We start from the raw sequence: 23,189 nt of genomic DNA on the forward strand, positions 1-23,189 counted from the left end.
GATGTCCAATAACTTATAGTAAAAGAAAGATGGATCATTATTAGGGGATAATCAATAAGCTTTTGGAAAAGTTACAATCATAGAGGGGGAGATTATTATCAATAGGAGAAGGAGCAGTGTTGATATCCCATATTTTGCAAAGCATGCCTATCCATTTGGTTTCAGCTATAAACCCTCCTGCATTTATGATTAACAAGTTACATAAGCTATTTGCCAGGTTTTTTTGGAGTAATTTAGTGGATGGAAAAAGTAGGCATTGGGCGTCTTGGGACACTTTATGTATGCCAAATAAGGAAGGGGATGTAGGCTTTAGGTCTCAACATGATGTATCTAAAGCATTGTTTTGTAAATTGTGGTGGAATTTTAGAACAAAGCCTTCCTTATAGAGTTCTTTAATGAGCCAAAAATACTGTAAGAAGATGAATGCAATGGTAGTACCATGGAGAGATGGTTCGCATGTGTGGAGGAAGATGCTAAAGTGTAGAGATCTCATTGAACACCAAATTGGTTGGCATCCAAAGATGGGATCATCCCTATTCTGATTTGAAAACTGGACGGGCCTTGGGGTTCTTTATTGATTTTGTCACTTCTCCTGAATTATATTGTGATGAAATAATCCAGAATGTATATGATGTGATGGTTAATAATTCATGGGATGTTACTAAGCTACACTAAATTCTGCCGCAGGACATTGCTTCGCATATCATTGATAACATTGTGCCTCTTTTTGGCACATGATGTCCTTGATAAACCATACTGGATGCTTGAAATAAGAGGGGAGTTTAGTGTTAAATCAGAATGGGAGTTTTTAAGAAGAAGAAAATAATCTTGCAATGCATACAAGATGATGTGGGTGAAAGGTTTGCCATTCAAAATTACTTTCTTCATTCTGAAAGTATGGAGGAATAAGTTGCCGCTGGATAATTATTTTCGATGGTTTGGTTATTTAATGGACTCAAGATGTTGGTGTTGTGCCAACCTAGAGGAGGAAACCTTTCATCACTTGATTTTCAGATCATATGCAGCTAAGAAAGTGTGGCATTACTTTCTTTCATGGGCAGGAATAAGTTTGGAGGGATTGTCTTTGCATCAAGCTATTGTTCGATATTGGACTGCCAGTGTAGTACCTAGACTTCAAACTATCATGCAAGCACTTCCATCAGTCATTGTGTGGGAGCTTTGGAAACGTAGAAATGGCAACAAATATGGGGAGGCAGTAACAATTAATAGCGTCATTTTCCAGGTTTCTTCATCTCTACAATCACTGGTAAAGATAAGAAAACCAAGACTTCAAAAGGTACCTCATAACTGGTCGGAGTTGCTGCTAGTAATGGAAAATTATACGCCTGCTTTGAAGATCACTAAAGTGATTTGGGAATATCCCACTCCAGGTTGGATTAAAGTGAATACGGATGGGGCTTCTAGGGGAAATCCAGGTAGGAGTTCAATTGATTTTGTGCTGAGGAATGAAGAAGGTGATGTAGTGTATGCGTGTGTAAAAGAAATACATGAGGGAACAAATACTGAGGCTGAAGCTAAGGCAGTGTTTGAAGCTTTGAAGTATTGCTTGAACCATCACTACATGCTTATATTGCACACTCATTCAATGGTGATTAAAAATGTTTTTGAAGGATCATGGACTTGCCCATGGAATGTAGTTGTGTATGTGGAGGAGATCAAGGAGATGATGACTAGATATAACATTCAGATATAACACACTTAGGGAAGGCGATAAACTGGCGGATCATTTAGCAAACTATGCTTTGGATGTAGGCCCTATAGTGTGTCATGAATTAGTGAAATTGGATGTATTAGGAAGGAGGATTATGAATAATGACATGCTGCAATGCCCATATTTGAGGATCAAAGCTACAAGGAGATAGGCATGAAGTGGAATAGGGGAATAAAGGAAAGGTGTAGTAGGTGGAATACATTAGATCATCATGTTCAAATCTTAAGGGAGGAGAACATGTTGATCATTTTTTCTTCTAACCTTGTTTTCTTTTTTGCAGGTGATGTTACTGTATCCATCCTTGCTACTTGGTACAAATTCGAAGGGTGGTATTAGTAGTTAATGCTCACTCCCTTGAATGAATATTAGTAGTAGGCACAAACATGAAAGCATGGAGGATTTTTAATTTACTAGGGTGTGAAATAGCTATGTGGACCTCCAGTAACCGAAGGCTTGCTTTTAACATCAAACATCCTAGAGCTCCAGTCCCTAATAGCAGCTATTCTCACGAGAAAATACGAAGAAGGGATAGACAATGTTGGAAATACAAGGGAAGACTGTCCAGAATTTTGATCTTAGCACTCATGGGAGACACGGGCTTTTGGCATCTAAGAATGGGATCAACGAGTGCATTGTGGAGCAAAACCCCAATGCACTTACATAATACTACATCTCATGATTGGTGCCACACAAAGGATTCATCAGATTATTGATGGAAATTGCACGAATTCCTCACCAAACAGTGCATGCTCACCTACTTGCACAATTGCTGGACACTAGAAGCAATGAGGAATGCGGACACACAGGACTTACCAGGGGAAGAACTACCAGCTACATCTACACTTGGGGACATCATAATTTTGTGTGCATGCTGGGACATCAAGGTTACAAGCAAGGATCATCTCCGTAATTTGGAGGACAACTACTACACGTAAAATGAGGGTCATACAAAAATCTTTATGCGCGTGTGACTACAGGGTGCCAGAACTGATACTATGGCTTTGTACTAAATATATGCAAAAGGGAGGACATATTGATTGAGGTTTCTTGAGCTCACCACTATAACTTTGGATAATGCTGGAGCCAAAATGTGCGTACAACAAGCGAGGAAGGATGCACAGGTTGCTTTACTGGGCAGTGTGGATAATTGATGCATCCTTTGCATTCATAGGGCTAGTTTTTGATCACGAGTATTACTACACAAGTAGATCTCTTTGCCAGTCTTCAGTTAGTTCAAAATGTACTACCATAGTTGAGTATCATTTGCTCAATTTTGGTATTAGGGGCTATGTAATCGAAAAAATTCTATTAGCTACACTTTGTAAGACAGTACACTACTTTTATTTTTGTTTTTGTTTTAGATATTTATAAAAACTAGCCCTTTTTTTCCCCCAAATTTGGGAGGATCTATAGTGTTTTCACACTTACCCTCCAGTGTGACTCGAACCCAGGACCTAATGGTCGTGGGTAAAGGAGCTTTTACCAACTAAGCAAGCCTCACTTGTCAAAACTAGCCCTAGGCGCCTTGCCTAGTGGATTTAAAAAAATTAAAAAAAAATTATTTCAAACACCGTTGATTGCAAATCCCCGGCAACGGTGCCAAAATTTAACGAGCTCAAAATACACACTTAAATTATGCTTGCTAGTCAAAGATAGTATAGTATAATATCGTATCCACAAGGATTGGAGTTAAACAATATTTTCGTAGTATCTAGCTTGATTGCTATCCAGGAGAATCAACAATTGAGAATTATATGATGTCTAACTAAAATTAACTAAGAATCTAAAGTTATTGACTAATGACAATCACAACAAGGAACAAGCAAAGAAGTTATCAATGGGAGAAAATAGGGGTTGATAGGATAGGTTCAAGATAATTGTTTGGGATCTAACTCTAGATAATTCACTTCTAATGTTTAAGTAAGTCTCTCGAATTCACTCAATTATTAGTTCAAACGTTCAGTAAAAACTCCTCTCTCGATTAAGTCTTAACCTCACAAGATGAACCAATTTTAAGTACGTGAAGATATGCAAGAATGCGTAGTGGATTGGTCTTTAGGAAACCCTCTTTCGATTATTCTCCTAACTAGGTTTAATTAATAATTCAAATAGCCTATTTCGATTACTAAGAAGAATTAACGAACTCAACCAATAATATAATACAAAGATATCACAAGTTATGCCTCTCTTGATTACATGAACAAGTGAATATAGATGCAACAGTTAAATCATCCAAAAATGCTTCAATACATAAAACTAGAGTTATAATCCACAAACAAATATCAAAACACCAAATCCATGAAACCCTAAAGAGAAGTACTCCATATATATGGAGTAATTCATCACAAATATAATTGAAGTATAGGAAAACATAGATTCGATCCAAACTCGGGTCTTGAGTGAGGAAGGAATGATGAAATCCTTGTGCTTTTGCTCCTCCAACTCCTCTTTGGCTTCCTTAGGTTTAAAGTATGTCAAAATTCCAGAGAATAATATTTTTCCATGTATTTATACCAAGTAGAGTCGGGCTAAAATGAAATCACCCTTTCCTTGCCGAAATAGAAAAACTTGCAAACTTAATGCTTTTCATGCGTCGCACTATGCTACGCCAGTGCGTCGCATTAGTGCAATTTTCTTGGTTGTAAACTCTCAATTTTGTACTGATGCTACGCACTATGCCACGCACTATGCCTAGCATTAGTGTATTTTTCTGTCAGACCTCAGAAACCCATCCTCTGAACTTTGTCAATCTTCTGACATAAATTTACCCTACTGCGTCGCACTATGCGTCGCCCAGTGCGTCACACTAGTGCATTTCTTCAAATATTGCTTCTTCCTTGATTTTTGATGTCCAGAAGTGATCCTCGACCCCCGAACACGATCCCGGCTTAATCCTTTGAGTTTTTACACAAACTTCAATGCTCCAATTATGTGATTTAGCTCCACAACATCTACATAGTTCGGAATCACTCCTACAAGGCATAAAACACACAATAAGTGCAAAACACTATCAATTAATGCTCAAACATAAGTAAAGTGCAGTGAATTAGAGTGCAATAAGTGACCAAAATACGTGATTATAGCCTACCATCACTTGTTGTCTTTCTCTCTGTGTTCCCCTTTAGCCTTATGTGAGCTCTCTATTTATAATGGTAGAATAGGAGAGTTGTGGTAAAGCCAAAATCTTTTACTATGATTTGATTGGTCCATTTGAATTCTAAACCTATCCCATTTGGTAACACTTGGCATGCTTTTATTGGCCAGTTAACTTGACTTGTCACGCCATGCCGCCTGATATGTGGCAAGATTTTATTGGCCACTTCTTTTGACTTTGCTACATGTAATTTGACATGTGGCATTTATTTGGGCTTTAAGATGTAATTTTAGCCATTAGGACTTCGGGCTAGCGAAAGCAGCTCATCTTTTGAAGTCCAATTAAATGAGTGAGCCCAAATAAAATCAGATTTTAATTTAAATTCATGTTAGACTTAAATAATTAAAGTTGATTTAAGCTAACCATTTCTTGAATTTAGGAATTTATCCCAGACTTTAGTCCATAAAAATTCATATGTCACAATAATCATACACGTTCCAACTAACTAAATATCGCCAACAGGAATCAAATAAAAAACCAAAAGGAATGAAAACAAATAATATTGAATAAAAGTAGATTGACAGTAATTATAGCGAGATTACTTCTTTAGGCTTTTGATATTCTAAATAGAGTTTTTTATATAACTTGTGATAAATCCAGCACTGTTGATTGGCAAATAAATGCCTCTCAATTGTTGAAATGTATATTGGGAATGATGGCAGTTTAATTAGTAGAGGCTTTAACTGAACTTTAAGAGAAATAACCACCATATAAATTGCTGAAAGTAATGGGGGATATGTAAAGTCATGTCACGACAAAAAGAGAATTTTGGACCAGATGAAAAGGGAAAATATCAGAAAAAGGAGATTAAAAAAAAATGCTGGTCATATAGACAGGTACCACATCACTTCTATTATGCCCAAGCTTTATATATTTATATAGATGTGTATACGGCCAAAGCTGGTTAGTCCTTTGTACGAACTGGTCGAAATGGTAATGCATTGGATCGAAGATCAGGTTGAGATCCGAAGTCAGGTCATCAAGCTTCGAGCCCTAGGGACCGAATCAGAATCGAGCTCGAGTCAAGATCGAGAGCTCGAGTCGGTATCGAGCTCGAGTCAAATATCGAGCTCATAGACAAGAGCCGTTGCAACCGCACTAGGGGAGTGAATCCTGGCAGGAATTATAGAAATACTGATTTATCATGGGTCTTCCATATGTATTTTTAATTGTATATAAAGTAGGATCCCTCCACTATAAGGGGTTGGTTATTATTTCTGTAGGGACCAAGTTTCTACATAGATGGTAACTGAGAGATCATACACTCCTATATTGAAGAGTTATCCTTTTTTAGCTACATAGATTGATTCATCTTGCTTAATCCATAAATCATATTCTTTCCAACTTTGCTTATTTTTCATTCTTCGCAATCAATATTCGATATTTCTATTTTACTCTTACGATTTGTGTCAAGTTATACCACATACCCTTAGAACTACGTACAAATTCAACTTTATCCGTTTTTTGGGTAAACAGTTTGGCGCCCACCGTAGGGCTAAGGATAATAGTGGTTATTTGATACGAATCCGCAAAACATGCCATTGTATGCTTATTTCCGAAAGTGTCTTTGATTTCAGATTAGCAACGACTAACTATCAATTAAATGGCCTTACCTATCGACAATGAAGCTGGTCTTCAAGATGAAATCAACAATTTGATGCCTAGGACCTAAAGGCTGCTTGTCGACGCCGTTGAGGCTCGAGTCGAAGTGCCATTAGACGTTATTTTGCATGTGGCCATTGAGGCTAACCTACATTCTGAACCTGAAAATAGCATTCATAGTGGCACTCGATCTGCAGCTCGAGATACCCATAATGTCGAAGAAAACGGCGTCAACTTGTGCATGATTTTTGAAATGTTACAAGATCAACATGCAGCAATAGCTCAGTTACAGAGTCAAACCCAGATACCGAGCAGGCCGGAGCCCAGTCCACCCCGAGAAAATGCCCACAAAATGGAACCAGCTATAGTAAGGTCAAATGAGCAAGAGTCGGGGACTAATTCCGAAATTGTGAAGATGTTTGAAGAACTGACCAAACGAATAGAATCAGGTGAAAGGAGGATTGAGGCAAACGACAAAAAGGTGGAAACATATAACTCCAGGGTTGACCAGATCCCGGGGGCACCACCGATATTGAAGGGCTTAGATTCCAAAAAATTCGTACAAAATACTATCCCCCTAAGCGCGGCTCCTAAACTGATCCCAAAGAAATTCTGAATGCCCGAGATTCCTAAATATAACGGAATTACCAACCCCAATGAACATGTCACCTCTTACACATGTGCCATCAAAGGGAATGACCTAGAGGACGATGAAATCGAATCCGTATTATTGAAGAAATTCGGTGAAACCCTGTCAAAGGGAGCAATGATATGGTATCACAATTAACCATCTAATTCTATCGATTCTTTTGCTATGCTTGCAGATTCCTTCGTAAAAGCACACGCCGGGGCCATAAAGGTCAAAACCAGGAAGTTAGACCTGTTCAAGGTAAGGCAAAAGGATAACGAGATGCTAAGGGAATTCGTATCTCGTTTTCAAATGGAACGAATGGATCTGCCACCAGTCACAGACGATTGGGTTGTTTAGGCTTTCACTCAAGGTTTGAACGAACAAAGTTCGACAGCTTCACGGCAGTTGAAGCATAACCTGATCGAGTACCCAGCTATTACTTGAGTCGATGTGCATAATCGGTACCAATCAAAAATTAGAGTCCAAGACGATTAGTTGGTGTCTGAACCCACTGCTAGAAGGGATATCAATCGAGAACAAGGTCTGATTAGGGACCGATATCGACCGTATAATGGAAACCACAGAATCAATGAATCGAGACGTAACCCCAAACAAGGCAACAAAAGAAGTGATCGAGGTTAAGGGTCTCGGGGGCTATCGGACGCATCAAAGTCAGCTATCGGACGCATCAAAGACACTAAATGGCCTCGACCTATGCAGACCGATCCTGCCTAGAGGAATCCCAATCAAATGTGCGAATATCATGGCACTCATGGCCACTGAACGGAAGATTACAGGCAACTAAGAGAGGAGGTAGCCCGGTTATTCAATAAAGGGTACCTTCGAGATTGTTTAAGCGACAGGGCCAAAAACCATTTCAAAAACAGGGATTTTTGTAAACAAAATGAACAGGAAGAACCACAGTATATCATCCACATGATCATCGGTGGCGTCGATACCCCTCAAGGGCCGATGCTTAAATGCACTAAGACATCGGTTATGAGAGAAAAGCGATGAACTCATGATTACGCACCCATAGGAACCTTGTCCTTTAATGATGAAGATGCAGAAGGAGTCATGCAACCTCATAACGATGCACTAGTAATATCCGTTCTTATGAGTAAAACTAAAGTTAAGCGTGTGTTAATTGATCCAGGTAGCTTGGCCAACATTATTAGATCGAAGGTTGTAGAACAGCTCTGTCTACAGGATCAGGTCATACCCGCAACCTTGGTTCTAAACGGATTCAATATGGCATGTGAAACCACCAAAGGCGAGATAATTCTGCTGATAAACGTGGCCGGGACTATCCAGGAAATGAAGTTCCACGTAATCGAAGGTGACGAGGTACAACACCCTTTTTGGAAGGCCATGGATCCACAACATGAGAGTTGTACCTTCGACCCTACACCAGGTTCTTAAATTCCCAACATCGAAGGAAGTCAAAATAGTGTACGGAGAACAACCGGCTGCGAGAGAAATGTTTGCCATCGAAGAAGCAATTATGATATCCTCACCTTCGTCAACAAAGGGGTCGGACTCAAAAGGGGAACGAGATGCCAAATAGAAATCACAGACGTCAGCCTCAGCCCAACCAGAAAATCATCAGATCGACGAAGATGATAATCAAAGGATCCCTCGATCCTTCATGGTTCCCGATGATTCCGACGCCACCCAATCAACGATTGAAGAATTGGAGCAAGTCATACTAATCGAGCATTTTCCCGAATTAAACGTATACCTGGGAATGGGATTAACCCCCGAACTCAGGAAAAGGCTTATTCAATTTCTTATCGATAACATAGATTGTTTTGTTTGGTCCCATTTAGATATAATAGGGATCCCACCGGATATAACGGCGCATCGGCTAAGCCTGGACCCTAGGTTCAAACCGATGAAGCAAAAGAGAAGACCCCAGTCTGAGGTAAAGCACGCATTCATAAAGGACGAGATAACTAAACTTCTTAAAATAGGGTCCATTCGGGAGGTGAAATATCCCGAATGGTTATCCAATGTAGTTGTAGTCCCTAAAAAAGGAAACAAACTTAGAATGTGTGTAGATTATAAGGATTTAAACAAAGAGTGCCCCAACGATTCTTTTCAGCTGCCCAACACCGATCGCATGATCGATGCCACGGCCGGCCACGAGGTCCTTATAATCAAATCCAAATTAACCCGAAAGACCAGGAAAAGACTTCATTTGTCACCAAATATGGAACATATTGTTATAATGTGATGCCTTCCGGGCTAAAAAATGCAGGAGCTACTTACCCATGCCTAGTAAATAAAATGTTCGAGGAACAAATAAGTAAATCAATGGAAGTTTATATTGATGACATGCTAGTTAAGTCCCTGCGCGCAGAGGACCATTTGGCTCATTTGCAGGAAACATTCGAGATTTTAAGAAAATACAACATGAAGCTCAACCCCGAGAAATGTGCTTCCGGGGTCGGTTCGCGAAAGTTCCTCGGCTTCATGGTATCTAATCGGGGGATCGAGATCAACCCCGATAAAATCAAGGCTATCGAAGGCATCGCCATCGTGGACAGTGTAAAAGTCGTGCAGAGGCTAACGTAATTGATTGCTGCCTTAGGCCGATTTATTTCAAGGTCGTCAGATCGAAGTCACAGATTTTTCTCTCTACTCAAAAAGAAGAACGATTTTGCCTGGACCCCGGAATGCCAACAGGCATTAGAGTAATTGAAGCGATATCTATCAAGCCTATCATTGCTTCATACTCAAAAATAGACGAGAAATATTTCTTGTACTTGGCAGTATCGGAAATAACGGTAAGTAGTGTCCTAGTTCGAGAAGAGCAAGGTACGCAATTTCTTGTTTATTATGTGAGTTGAACCTTAGGGGAAGCAGAAACTAGATATCCACACTTAGAGAAATTGGCACTTGCACAGATAAGCGCCTCTAGAAAGCTAAGACCATACTTTCGATGTCATCCCATATGCGTATTAACCACTTACCCACTTCGTAATATTTTGCACAAGCCCGAACTATCATGCCGATTAGCCAAATGGGCCATCAAACTCAGTGGGTACGATATCGAATATCAACCATAGACGGCCATCAAGTCTCAAATTTTAGCAGACTTCGTGGCCAATTTCACGCCAACCCTCGTACCCGAAGTCGAAAAGGAACTCTTGTTGAAATCGGGTACATCATCGGGTGTATGGACCCTTTTCACAGAAGGGGCTTCGAACGTGAAGGGATCCGGGCTAGGCATTGTCTTAAAGCCGCCTAGGGGTAGCACTATTAGGCAATCTATCAAAACTATTAGGCCGAGTACGAGGCCATGATTGCAGGTCTCGAGCTAGCTAAATGCTTGGGAGCAGAAGTCGTTGAAGCCAAGTGTGACTCTTTACTGGTGGTAAATCAAGTAAACAAAACCTTCGAAGTTCGAGAGGATAGAATGCAAAGGTATTTGGACAAACTACAGGTAACTTTGCACCGTTTCAAAGAATGGACCTTACATCATGTACCTTGAGAACAAAACAGTGAGGCCGATGCACTTGCAAATTTAGGATCATCGGTCGAGGAAGATGAGATAAGCACGGGGACTGTCGTTCAACTCTCGAGATCCGTGATCGAGGAAGGTCATGCCGAGATAAATTCTAAAAGCTTAACCTGGGATTGGAGGAATAAGTATATTGAATACTTGAAGAACGGAAAGCTCCCATCAGACCCTAAATATTTGAGGGCCATACGAACCAAAGTTGCTCGATTCACATTGACTGCAGATGGAATATTATACCGAAGGACATTTAATAGACCATTGGCAGTATGCTTAGGTCCAGGAGGCACCGACCACATCCTACGTGAGATACACGAGGGTACTTGTGGAAATCATTCTGGTGCCGATTCATTAGTCCGAAAAATAATCAAAGCAGGATATTATTGGATCGATATGGAAAAAGATGCAAAGGAGTTTGTTCGAAAATGTGACAAATGTCAAAGGTTTGCACAAATGATCCATCAGCCCGGAGAGAAACTTCACTCAGTCCTATCCCCATGGCCATTCATGAAATGGGGAATGGATATCGTCGGCCCTCTGCCATCGGCCCCAGGTAAAGCTAAGTTCATTTTATTTATGACTGACTATTTCTCTAAATGGGTTGAAGCACAGGCATTCGAAAAAATAAGGGAGAAAGAGGTTATAGACTTCATCTGGGATCATATCGTATGTCGATTTGGGATACCCGCCGAAATAGTATGTGACAATGGTAAACAATTTATCGGCAGCAAAGTGACGAAATTCCTCGAAGACCACAAAATAAAAAGGATATTATCAACACTGTGTCACCCTAGTGGGAACGGACAGGACGAGTCGACAAACAAGACTATCATTCAAAACCTAAAGAAAAAGTTGAACGACGCTAAGGGAAAATGGAAAGAAATTCTACCCGAAGTTCTTTGGGCATATCGAACAACATCAAAATCTAGTACGGGGCAACCCCATTTTCCTTAGTATATGGCTCCAAAGCCTTGATCCCAGTCGAAGTCCGGGAACCCAGCGCCAGGTTTCGATATACAACAGAAGAGTCAAATCACAAGGCTATGAATACTAGCCTCGAATTATTGGATGAAAAACGAGAAGCTACTCTTGTCCAGTTGGCCGCCCAAAAGCCGCTGATCGAAAGATACTATAATCGAAGAACCAATCTTCCCCATTTTAAAATTGGGGACTTAATGCTAAGGAAGGTCACCCTTAACACCCGAAATCCAAATGAAGGAAAACTGGGTCCAAACTGGGAGGGAACGTATCAGGTTCTTGAAAACATCGATAAAGGATCCCACAAGCTCGGTATTATAAACGGAAAACAACTACCAAGCAGTTTGAATGTGTCATATCTAAAACGATACTACTGCTAAGGTACGACCCTCCCATGTTCGTGGATATTTCGAAACTAACTCTTGCAGGAGTTTGATCGGGAACAAGGATGGATCATTCAAAATGAAGCACTAGGTCTGAAAGCACGCGTTGCACTCTTTTTACCTTAGACCGGTTTTATCCCAAATGGATTTTTCGGCAAGGTTTTTAATGAGGCAACCTTTGATCGTGCTAACTTAGAACAATTCAACAGTATCCGATACCCCCTCAAATACTGGGGGGGGGGGGGATTACCCCTCAAATATATCATGTTTGATGCAAGAAAGTTACTTCATAACAACAGGGTTCCGATAGAAAAAATTGTAAGAGCCAAATGGTCAAAACGAACCATGCTCATGTAGTTGGCCCGATCCCTGACACAAAACATGAACACATGTATAATGACTTACAAAGAAAATTTTCCTCTCTACCGATATCTTATATCCAAGAAATATTCCTCTATTTCGAGATTTATTATGCAAACAGGATCAAGGACCGACCATTACTTCGAGTTTGAGCAAGCACTCTCTCGACCTACTAAGCCTACGGGCTACTCTAATTTCGCTTTTAAGCAAACACTCACTCGACCATTAAACCTACGGGCTACATTACTTCGAGTTCGAATCACTCACTCAACTACTAAGCCTACGGGCTACTCTTATTTCGAGTTCGAGCAAACACTCACTCGACCATTAAGCCTACGGGCTACATTACTTCGAGTTCAAATCACTCACTCGACCACTAAGCCTACTGGCTACTCTTATTTCAAGTTCGAGCAAACACTCACTCTACCATTAAGCCTACTTACTACATTACTTCGAGTTCGAATCACTCACTCAACTACTAAGCCTACGGGCTACTCTTATTTCGAGTTCGAGCAAATACTCGCTCGACCATTAAGCCTACGGGCTACATTACTTCGAGTTCGAATCACTCACTCAACCTCTAAGCCTATGGGCTACTCTTATTTCGAGTTCGAGCAAACACTCACTCGACCATTAAGCCTACGGGCTACATTACTTTGAGTTCGAATCACTCAATCAACTACTAAGCCTACGGGCTACTCTTATTTCGAGTTCAAGCAAACCCTCACTCGACAATTAAGCCTACGGGCTACATTACTTCGAGTTCGAATCACTCACTCGACCACTAAGCCTACGGGCTACTCTTATTTCGAGTTCGAGCAAACGCTCACTCAACCATTAAGCCTACGGACTACATTACTTGGAGTTCGAATCACTCACTCGACTACTAAGCCTATGGGCTACTCTTATTTCGAGTTCTTGCAAACACTCACTCGACTAATAAGCCTACGGGCTACATTACTTCAAGTTCAAGCAATCACTCAACTCGACTACTAAGCCTATGGGATACCTTATTTCGAGTTTGAGCAAGAACTCACTCGGTTATAAAGGCTACAAGATCCAAATTCGATCAAATTGCCTAAAGCCTTATGAAAACCTTCATAAGGCATGAATGAAACAAAATCTTCTCAAGGAAGAGCATAAAACAGAATTGAGTCAGGAAAAGAAAAGATCTTTATATATACAAGAATATTTACAATGTCCGAACAGGACGCTACACAAAAAACCAAAATGAAAACTAAGGGCTAAGTTTCTTGGTTATCTACGGGGGCAGTCTCTTCTCCATCAGGCTCCTCCCCGCTCTCGGACCCACTCTTGCTCCCATCATCGCCAGCATCGTCATCAGCATGGATCTCTTCGAGGGTCTCCCTCCGAGATCGGCATTTAGCAAGTTCAGCAACCCATTGTGCTAGAGTGTTGGTGGTCTTGACTGCCTCTCTTGCTTGTACCTGAGCAGCTTTAGCATCCGCCCGATAGACGGCCACTAATGCATCTACATAGGACTTTACTTTTTCGGCATCAGATTTGGCCTTGGCAAGTTGGAGGCCAACCGAACCTCGAGTTCCTCTATTCTTCTCGCTTGAACTAAGCTCTTATCCTTCATGCCTTGAAGTTGGCTTGCAGTCGATGACAATTGGTCCCAAACAGTTTCCTTTACTGTAGCAAGACGGTCCATGCCATCTTTTCATCCCATGGTCTCCGCCCTTATTATATCACCTTCCTCACGAAGCTGCCCGATCGTCTCGAGTTTCTGCTACAGTTGTGAGATCGAAATATTAGCCTCCAATCCTGAATCAAGCCCATGAGTTCTTAATATTATCATTACCTGCTCGGTCAGGTCGGTCTAGTCTTGATGAGCCTTGGCCAACTCAGCTCGAAGGCCTTTGATTTCTTCTTCTCTTTTCCCGAAAAGGAGTCTGAGGGCATTCCTCTCCTCTGTAACTCGTCGGAAGTCGGCCTCAAACCGATGCAGCTCAGCTCGAGACCGAGAACATACTTCTCGATGAACCGCCATGGCCTGCAAAGAAAGAAGAAAAGAAGTTAGAAAAGAATAGAAAACATAAAAGTAATATCAACGAAGAGAGTTAAAGCTTACCCGATTCAGAGCTTGCTGCACTTCGCAGAAAAGGCCTGGCACATCACTAGGGTTAGCAGTGTCCTCAACCCCAGTAAACAAATCACAGAAGGGGTCCTCCCCTTCATAAGACCGGCTCATCTCGAGGGTCCCCAAAGCTTGGGCTTCCCGAATTGCGGCAAGGAAAGTGGGCGAGTCTCCGATTACTATTGCCCCAAGCGACTCGCTTGGGGCGTTCTCTTCAGTTTGGAGAGCTTCAGGACCGGCCCCTTTCGATATACCCACCGTTTGTTGACTTCGGTGGGAAGCATCCTCGATCTCTAATGATTCGGGGACTCTGCCTGAACCTTCCTCCAATATCTCCTCAGTTTGAGGCGGAGCTTTATAAATCACCATCAATTTAGCTGCCTTTGGGGTATTAATGGTTTTCTTCATTCGGGCCACCAGCGCAGACCAGTCATTTTCTTCTTCTTCTTCGCCCTCATCCCTTAGATGCAAAACTAATTCTACGGTCAAAGGAATGGTGTTCTTCCTCGGATTACGAGCCATCCTTGTCTTCGGTTTTGGATCTTCGAAGCGGAGGCCCTTTTTCTCTTATTATCCTTCACAGGATTTGGATCAGAGGCCCAAGCATCTTCCTCGATGGATGAGGGCCTCAAAACAGCATCTTTGCCCATACCTATGTACAGGAAAATTGATTTAAGTATATGGAAAGCATCTCGTTCGAACTACCAAAGATACGAGAAAGAGGCTCACCATGATTTTTGGCCTCCCATCGGCCCTTTGACAAATCACGCCACGAATACTCGGCATATGTGGAGGTCGAAGCTAGATTTCGTACCTAGTTCTTGAGGTCGGGGACTACACCGGGTATCCAAGGAACCGCTGCATCACAAAAAAGGGGATATCGGTGAGAAAAGAAATGAAGAGGCAAAATAGTAGGAGATAACAACAGAGTTACACTTACGCTTCATGTTCCACTCCTCGGGAAAAGGTATCTTTTCAGTCGGAATCAGGTCTGAAGTCTTTACTCGAATGAACTTGCCCATCCATCCTCGATCCTTGTCCTTGTCTATGCTCGAGAATAGAACCTTGGTAGCCCGACGCTGAAGTTTTATTAACCCGCCTCGAAAGAGGCAAGGGCAGTACAATCGGATAAGATGGTCGAGGGTGAAAGGCATCCCCTCGATTTTGTTTACGAATTAACGGATCAAAATAATGATCCACCAAAATGAAGGATGGATATGGCCTAGGGTTATTTGGTATTGACAGCAGAAATCAATAATAACAGGGTCGAGGGGACCTAACGTGAAAGAGTAAGTATACACACTTAAAAACCCATCCACGTAAGTGGTGGTATCTTCTTCAGAAGACGAGATTACTATTTCTTTGTTCTCCCAATTGCAATCTTTCTTTAGCTGTTTGAGGTGCCTCTCGGTTAACGAACACATATACCTCGATACTGGCTCACATCGGCCGGGAACCGATGAGCCTTTGTCGACCTTCAAATCAGAGGTAAGAACACATACCCCAGGAACACACTCCTCAGGCCGCGGCTCCACCGGTATTTTATCGGCGGCAGGCTGTGAAGAAGAAGCTTTTTCTTTCTGAGGAATGGTTTTTGATGTTTTCTCCATTTTTGGATTTAAAGATCGAGAATTGAAGGAGGTAACAAAGATTTTGTGTTTTTGAAGAAAGATTTTGCAAAGAAGAATCACAGATTTGCGAATGAATTCAGAAAGTGTGAGAAAGAAGTTAGAAAATTTAGAGTTTGAAGATGTAAAAGTGATTAAAAGTGAAAAAAGGGGTTATTTATAGGTAGAGCAATGACGGTTCAATTTCGATAATGGCTGACCATCGTCTGACACGCATTAAATGCCTAGGTAAACTGAACCAACGGGACAGCCATCACGCACATCATGATCGGACTCGATGCAAACGTCAGTATATATCTAATCGTACCGTTGAAAAATCATGTCGTTTCTCGCTACATCCTTCCCAAGAAACAAGGGGACTATCTATATACAGTCAAAATCGGTTAGTTCTTCGTACGAACTGGTCGAAATGGTAATTCATTGGATCAAAGATTAGGTTGAGGTCCGAAGTTAGGTCATCAAGCTTCGAGCCCAAGGTACCGATCAATATCGAGCTCGATATTATTATCGAGCTCGAATCCAAATCTAACTATGATGAAGTTATCGAGCTTACGAGGTAGAGACCGACCAACACTGTCCCCGAATCAATACAAGGCTCCGAATCAGAATCGAGCTCGAGTCAAGATCGAGAGCTCGAGTCGGTATCGAGCTCGAGTCAAATATCGAGCTCATAGACAAGAGCCGTTGCAACCGCACTAGGGGAGTGAATCCTGGCAGGAATTATGGAAAAGCTGATTTATCATGGGTCTTCCACTATGTATTTTTAATTGTATCTAAAGTAGGATCCCTCCACTATATTGGGGTTGGTTATTATTTCTGTAGGGATCAAGTGTCTACATACATGGTAACTGAGAGATCATACACTCGTATATTGAAGAGTTATCCTTTTTTAGCTACATAGATTGATTTATCTTACTTAATCCATAAATCATCTTCTTTCCAACTTTGCTTATTTTTCATTCTTCGCAGTCAATATTCAATATTTTTATTTTACTCTTACGATTTGTGTCAAGTTATATCACATACCCTTAGAACTACGTACAAATTCAACTATATCCATTTTTACCGAAAATCTTTTGGTTTTACCTCTTATAGTGTTCTTTTTATTTTCCTTTACATAGTGGAAATAAAATAGAATCTTGAGCACATTTAGTATGAAAACTCTATAAATGATGTATTCATTTTGTTAACCATTTGTCCATGCGTTAATAAAATTATTATCTTCTGAAGATATTAATTAAAGAGAGTTGTAGAATTTTGTTTCCATAATCTTTTTATAAGATTGTTAATGTCTAGACCCGAAATTTTCCACCGACGGGATCGTGATGGCGCCTAACATTTCACTTGCTAGACAAGCCAACGTTTGAAAATCATTAACCAATTCCTTATTTCCTTACAGTAATTAATAATAATTGACTAAGATGAAATATAATAAGTGCGGAATATCATAAAATTGTATTAACTGCTACCACCCGAATTTGGAGTTACAATTCACGAGCATTGTAGAATTTACGACAAGTAATAGTCTGAAAGAAATACAACTATCTGAATGAAAGAAAACAGTAGGACATAAAGATAGATGGGGACTTCAAGGTCTGTGAACGCTGACAGATCTACCTTGAATCTCCGGACAGCAGACCAATAATAAATCTCGATCAACCTGAGCCGGTATCAAAATCTGCACAGAAAGTGCAGAGTGCAGCATCAGTACAACCGACCCTATGTACTAGTAAGTGTTGAGCCTAACCTCGGCGAAGTAGTGACGAGGCTAGGACAAGACACCCACATATAACCTGAACAGTATAATCATGCTAGTGGCAACTACAGTAAATAAAGCAATAACGCAGAAATAATGGGAAGGGAACATACAGTAGGGGAATACAACATAAAGAGTGAGAATAATGAAAAGACACAATTAAACAGAAAATACTTAAACGAATTGAGCAATTTAAACAACAAGGAAAACTGTACGACATCACCCTTCGTGCTTTACACTCTTCCTCACAATATAATTAAATTATGCACGGCATCACCCTTCGTGCTTTATACTCTTCCTCACAATATAATTAAATTATGCACGGCATCACCCTTCGTGCTTTATACTCTTCCTCACAATTATAATTAAATTATGAACTGTATCACCCTTCGTGCTTTACAATCTTCCTCACAATATAATTAAATTATGCACGGCATCACCCTTCGTGCTTTACACTCTTTCTCACAATTTACAGAATCAATAAAAATGGATAGAGAGAAGTTTTACAAGAAATCAATATTTAATCAATGATTACTTTCACAATTTAACATCTCGACCTCGAATCAATATTCATAATTTTATCGACCTTGGTGGAACCGGATACAAGTCTCCCAATATTTCAACAACAACAATCAGCATGAATAACAAGATTTAAGATTACAAATTTGCAAGAAATAAAATTTCACTCGCTTGCTATGACTCGACCACAACGTATAGATGCTCGTCACCTCAACTATATGTCGTATTCAACAACAAATCACATAGCAAATACTCACACAATACCTATTCCCTCAAGCCAAAGTTAGACACAACACTTACCTTGCTCCGAAGGCCACTTAATTCTCAATCACAGCTTTTCCTTTGAAATTCACCTCCAAACCACTCGTATCTATTCAATAATGACTCAATAATATCAAATATTGCTAAAGGAATTAATTAAATTTCCGAAATGTTCCTCCAATAAGTTAAAAAATCGACCCCGGACCCGCTTGGTCAAAACCCGAGGTTCGGATCAAATTTGTTTTACCCATTCATCCCCGAGCCCGAATATATAATTGGTTTTAGAATCCGACCCCAAATTGAGGTCTAAATCCCCAAAATTCCGAAATCCCTAGTTTCTACCCTAACCCCTAATTCTACCATGAAAACTCTAGAGTTTTGGTTGAAAATTCAAGAAATGTAATGGGTAATTGAAAGAAAATGGTTTAGAATCACTTACCAAAAATTTGGGGAAGAAATGACTCTTGAAAAATCGCCTCTCACCGTTTGATTTTTGAGAAAAATAAGTTTTTGGCTAAAATTCCGTTTTTGGATTCTGTTAAGTGCTGGGCGACAGTGTTCATCGCGTTCGCGAGAGCACTGTCGCATTCGCGAAGGGTACTGGCTGCCAAGCTTTCGCGTTTGCGAGACCCAGCTCGCGTTTGCGATGATTACTCCCCCTGGCCTTCGTGTTCGCGAGACATGGCTCGCGTTTGCGATGAAGCAACCACCAACCCCCCCCCCCCCCCACCCCCTCCAGGTCCCCACATGCTTCGCGTTCGCGTTGAGCCAGTCGCGTTCGCGAAGGGTAAGTCCCCTATCACTTCGCGATCGCGAAGAAGAAAACTTCAGCTGTCCAGTTTACTCTCTGCGTTCGCGAGAGTACCTTCGCGAACGCGAAGAAGAACAAGCCAGAACACAGACTCTGCAGAAAAACTAGATTTCCAAAGTCCAAAACATCCTATGGCCTATCCGAAACTCACCCGTCCCCTCGGGGATCCAAACCAAACATGCACACAGGTCTAAAAATATCATATGAACTTGCTCGCACGATCAAATCACCAAAGTAACACCTAGAACTATGAATTTAGCACAAAATCGAATGAAATCCTCAAGAACACTTAATAATTACTATTTTCTCAACTGAAGGTCTGAATCACGTCAAATCAACTCTGTTTCTCACTAAATTTCTCAGACAGGTCTTAAATATCATAATGAACCTGTACCGAGCTCCGAAAACAAAATACGGACCCGGTACTAACAATGCCCAACATCAATCAATTTTTAAAAATAATTAATTTTTAAACTTTTAATTTTCATCAAAAATTCATAATTTGAGGTAGGGACCTCCGAATTCGATTACGGGCATACGTCCAAGTCCTATAATTTGATACGGACCCACCGGGACCGTTAAAATATAGATCTGGGCCCGTTTACTAAAAATATTGACCGAAGTCAACTAAAATCAACTTTTAAGGCATAAATTCTAATTTTTCATCAATTTTTAACATAAAAACTTTCCGGAAACCTGTCCAGACTGCGCACGTAAATTGAGGAGGGTAAAAATGAGTTTTTTAAGGCTTAAGAGCGCAGATTCGAGTTCTAAAGCATAAAATGACTTTTTGGGTTATCACAGCTAACAATATTTCTAAATAGCATTTAAAGAGGAAGCACGGGCGAGAAGACTTATGTCATATAATTTTTATGTAAGCGTTAATGAGCTTCCCTTCCCCAATAGCAATGACCTATTAGAATTTTTCTTTCTATTTTAATTCTTCCGCATGTATTTTCTACCTTATATACTTTATTTTTTATTCTTTTGCATGTTTCTCTAAGATTACATTTTTTTTAAATATTTTTACTTATCTATTGGACATATCAACTAAATATACAATAAGAAATAATTCACAGGATTAATTAACTAGTAAGAAAATAAAAGAAGAACAAGGATTCAGAACGTCTAAATAGAGTGATATAGATATGAAATTTTATGTTGCATATCTAACTAGTTTAGGGTAGAGACCTAATTGTTTGTTCTTGTCTATGCTGTAAAAAAGAAAAAGCAGAAGTTGAAAATATGATGATAGTGAAAAGAAACAAGAAATGAGAAAGTAGGATGATAGCTCAATATAGTCATCTGCTTTTGCATCATTTTCATTCCAATTAATTAATTTTTCTCAACCATCATGAAGCAATAACTAGTCTCATAAGACCCATTATATTATCAGTGATAGGTGGACTGCCCCACCCTCTCATCTTTATCAAGTTTATATTTTCATGAAATGGAAGTAAGCATTATTTACATGGCAAGTTGCCAAAGTTAGATAAAAATTAAAGCTTCATTCATTAGGTTTATGTACATTCGCAACCTACTGGATCTGAAAAAAGAAATGAAAAAGAACCTCTAATAGCTTTATAAACATTATCTTTTCTTATTCTGGTTACCCACCATATATAACGAAATATAAGTTCTTTATCTAATTAATTTCCAAAATAAGTTAGTTACCGTCTTAAAGATCACGAGACCTAGTTTAAGTTCAATGGCTGAATAAGCTGGGGTGTGTGTGTATATATATATATAGTGCTTTCAAAATATTACACAATATTTTGATAGAAAATTCATTTGTAACAAATTTATAATTATGATATGTGTACTACTCTCCCCAAGTCTTTATCTATAACTTCAAAACGTCGAAAATTTGTCTTTTAGATTTCACGTGAAACTTTCTCATGTATTCACATTGTGAAACAAATCGTGTTTACCACTACTAGTGTACTGACAATTTCGAATAGAAAAAAAAATGCTATTTATTAGAATGTCAAACGCATTAACTACTATGGATGGTTTATCTGATTTATTTTGTATCTCTATTACATTCACGTAATTCACTGGGGGAGGGGTCTTTCAGCATACCTTGATTTTCAACGTGGGAACAACTAATGTCCAATCTAAATTCAAACTGATGGATCATAAGGTTGTGTTTCGATATACAATTATTAATTGAAAGAAAAGTTGAAATATTGCGAGTGAAATATTTTTCACTGGAAAGGATGACTTTGTTTTATGTGCGCTCTTTTTCGACTTCTTTAATTAGTCTTGGGTTGCTCAAAGTAAATTTAGGTTATCGAGGTACAATGTGTCTTTATATATATTTGGAACTCAAGATTTTGTTTGACTTCTTCTTAATTAAGCATTGATGATGATGTATCACCTCAATCCATAAAAGTAATGAGATTTTAATGATGCTTTGTTAGACTTAACCGAGTAATTATGGTCTTAATAATGCCATTTACTACAGCGACTGATCATGAGATCATCACTTAAAGGCTTCGTCAGTAAGCAAGGGTCTTAGAAACATAAACAAACAGATTTCCTCTGGTCCCAAATATTTGTCGGTAAACATAATTTGTTTAAAGATATTTGGCATTTTCGAAAGAAAATATAAAGCGTTAATTGCCTTTTTTAAGATTCATCCATACAACTCTAATTTGTGAAATGCTAACTAAGTGAGATAGTTACAAAACAAATAAATAATATAGTTTAGATTATAAAATATATCTTTCAAAAAGTGTTTATCCGTAAAATGGTACAGTTGAATTTGTAACGTGGTTAATAGACAAGCGAATCGACTTGATCCGAGAACGATAAAGAAATAGAAATAAAGTTAAGATTTAACGATTAAAATTAAAGAAGATAACAAGTATGGTTCCGAATTCAGCCTTTCCGAGAGCAAAAGTGAAAATAAAGATAAAGCAATGATGAAACTGTTAAATTGAGAGCCAAATAGTAAAGTATGAGAGCAAAATAGAAAAGTATAGCTTTTGCGTGCAGAATGTTTCATGTCCCTACAATGACTATTAACCCAACTATTTGTAGCTCTACCTAGGAAAACCAGATCATAGGATCAAGGTCCTATTTAAGTGAGAATAAAAGTGTCATTGATAAATATATAACGGCATGCCTTGAATGCAAATATTCTCTGTAACGGCTGCTCATCTAACGCTAGCAAATATTTCCTCATTGAATGTTATCCGATGGAAAATCTTTGAACTTCTACCGCCGACTACGTATCCTTCGGAATCCATCCGGTACCGATCATACACGTAGCATTCGGTATTGATTGTTTCCCGACTCGTCCTTTGCCTATATAGGTTCCACATGTCATCTTACCATTTGATCACCTGTTATCAATCAATTTTATACCATACAGATAATCTCCCTACTTTCCGGTGACGTGGCTTAGTATTACAGAAAAATAGATAAAGATTCCTAGCTTGATGGGAAATCTCCTGAACAGTCTTTGACACTTGAAAGGACGCACGTCTTCTCGCATTTAATAACCAAAACACATGTTGCCCCACGATACATCAAATAGTTTCGCCAGTTTTTGAGGTAATCATGACAATGATTTTTGTCCTACTCATTATTTTTTGCTTCTTCACCTTTACAATTTTCATAAGTCTTCTTTCTTCTATGCATTTTCTTAGAAACCTTTCACAACCTTCAACTTTCTCAGCAAGAACTTTTCTTTTACAAACCTCTTACCACCATGTCTTCATACACTGCTTGCTTTGGTAATAC

The 23,189-nt window shown here is 39.6% G+C and overlaps 1 protein-coding gene across 1 annotated transcript; it reads left to right on the forward strand.

Annotated features, from left to right (window-relative positions):
- The first annotated feature begins 844 nt into the window (after positions 1 to 844).
- LOC142168109 (uncharacterized) lies at positions 845 to 1,714 on the forward strand. The gene has a single exon (XM_075228770.1). It carries the CDS (start codon positions 845 to 847, stop codon positions 1,712 to 1,714), a length of 870 nt encoding a protein of 289 aa, XP_075084871.1.
- Positions 1,715 to 23,189: the final 21,475 nt, after the last annotated feature.

The sequence above is a fragment of the Nicotiana tabacum genome, chromosome 13 (assembly GCF_000715075.1).
Source record: "Nicotiana tabacum cultivar K326 chromosome 13, ASM71507v2, whole genome shotgun sequence".
Lineage (NCBI taxonomy): Eukaryota > Viridiplantae > Streptophyta > Magnoliopsida > Solanales > Solanaceae > Nicotiana > Nicotiana tabacum.

Excerpts from the sequence above, each read along its gene's own strand:
- LOC142168109 (XM_075228770.1), top strand. The coding sequence starts at position 845 with ATGATGTGGGTGAAAGGTTTGCCATTCAAAATTACTTTCTTCATTCTG.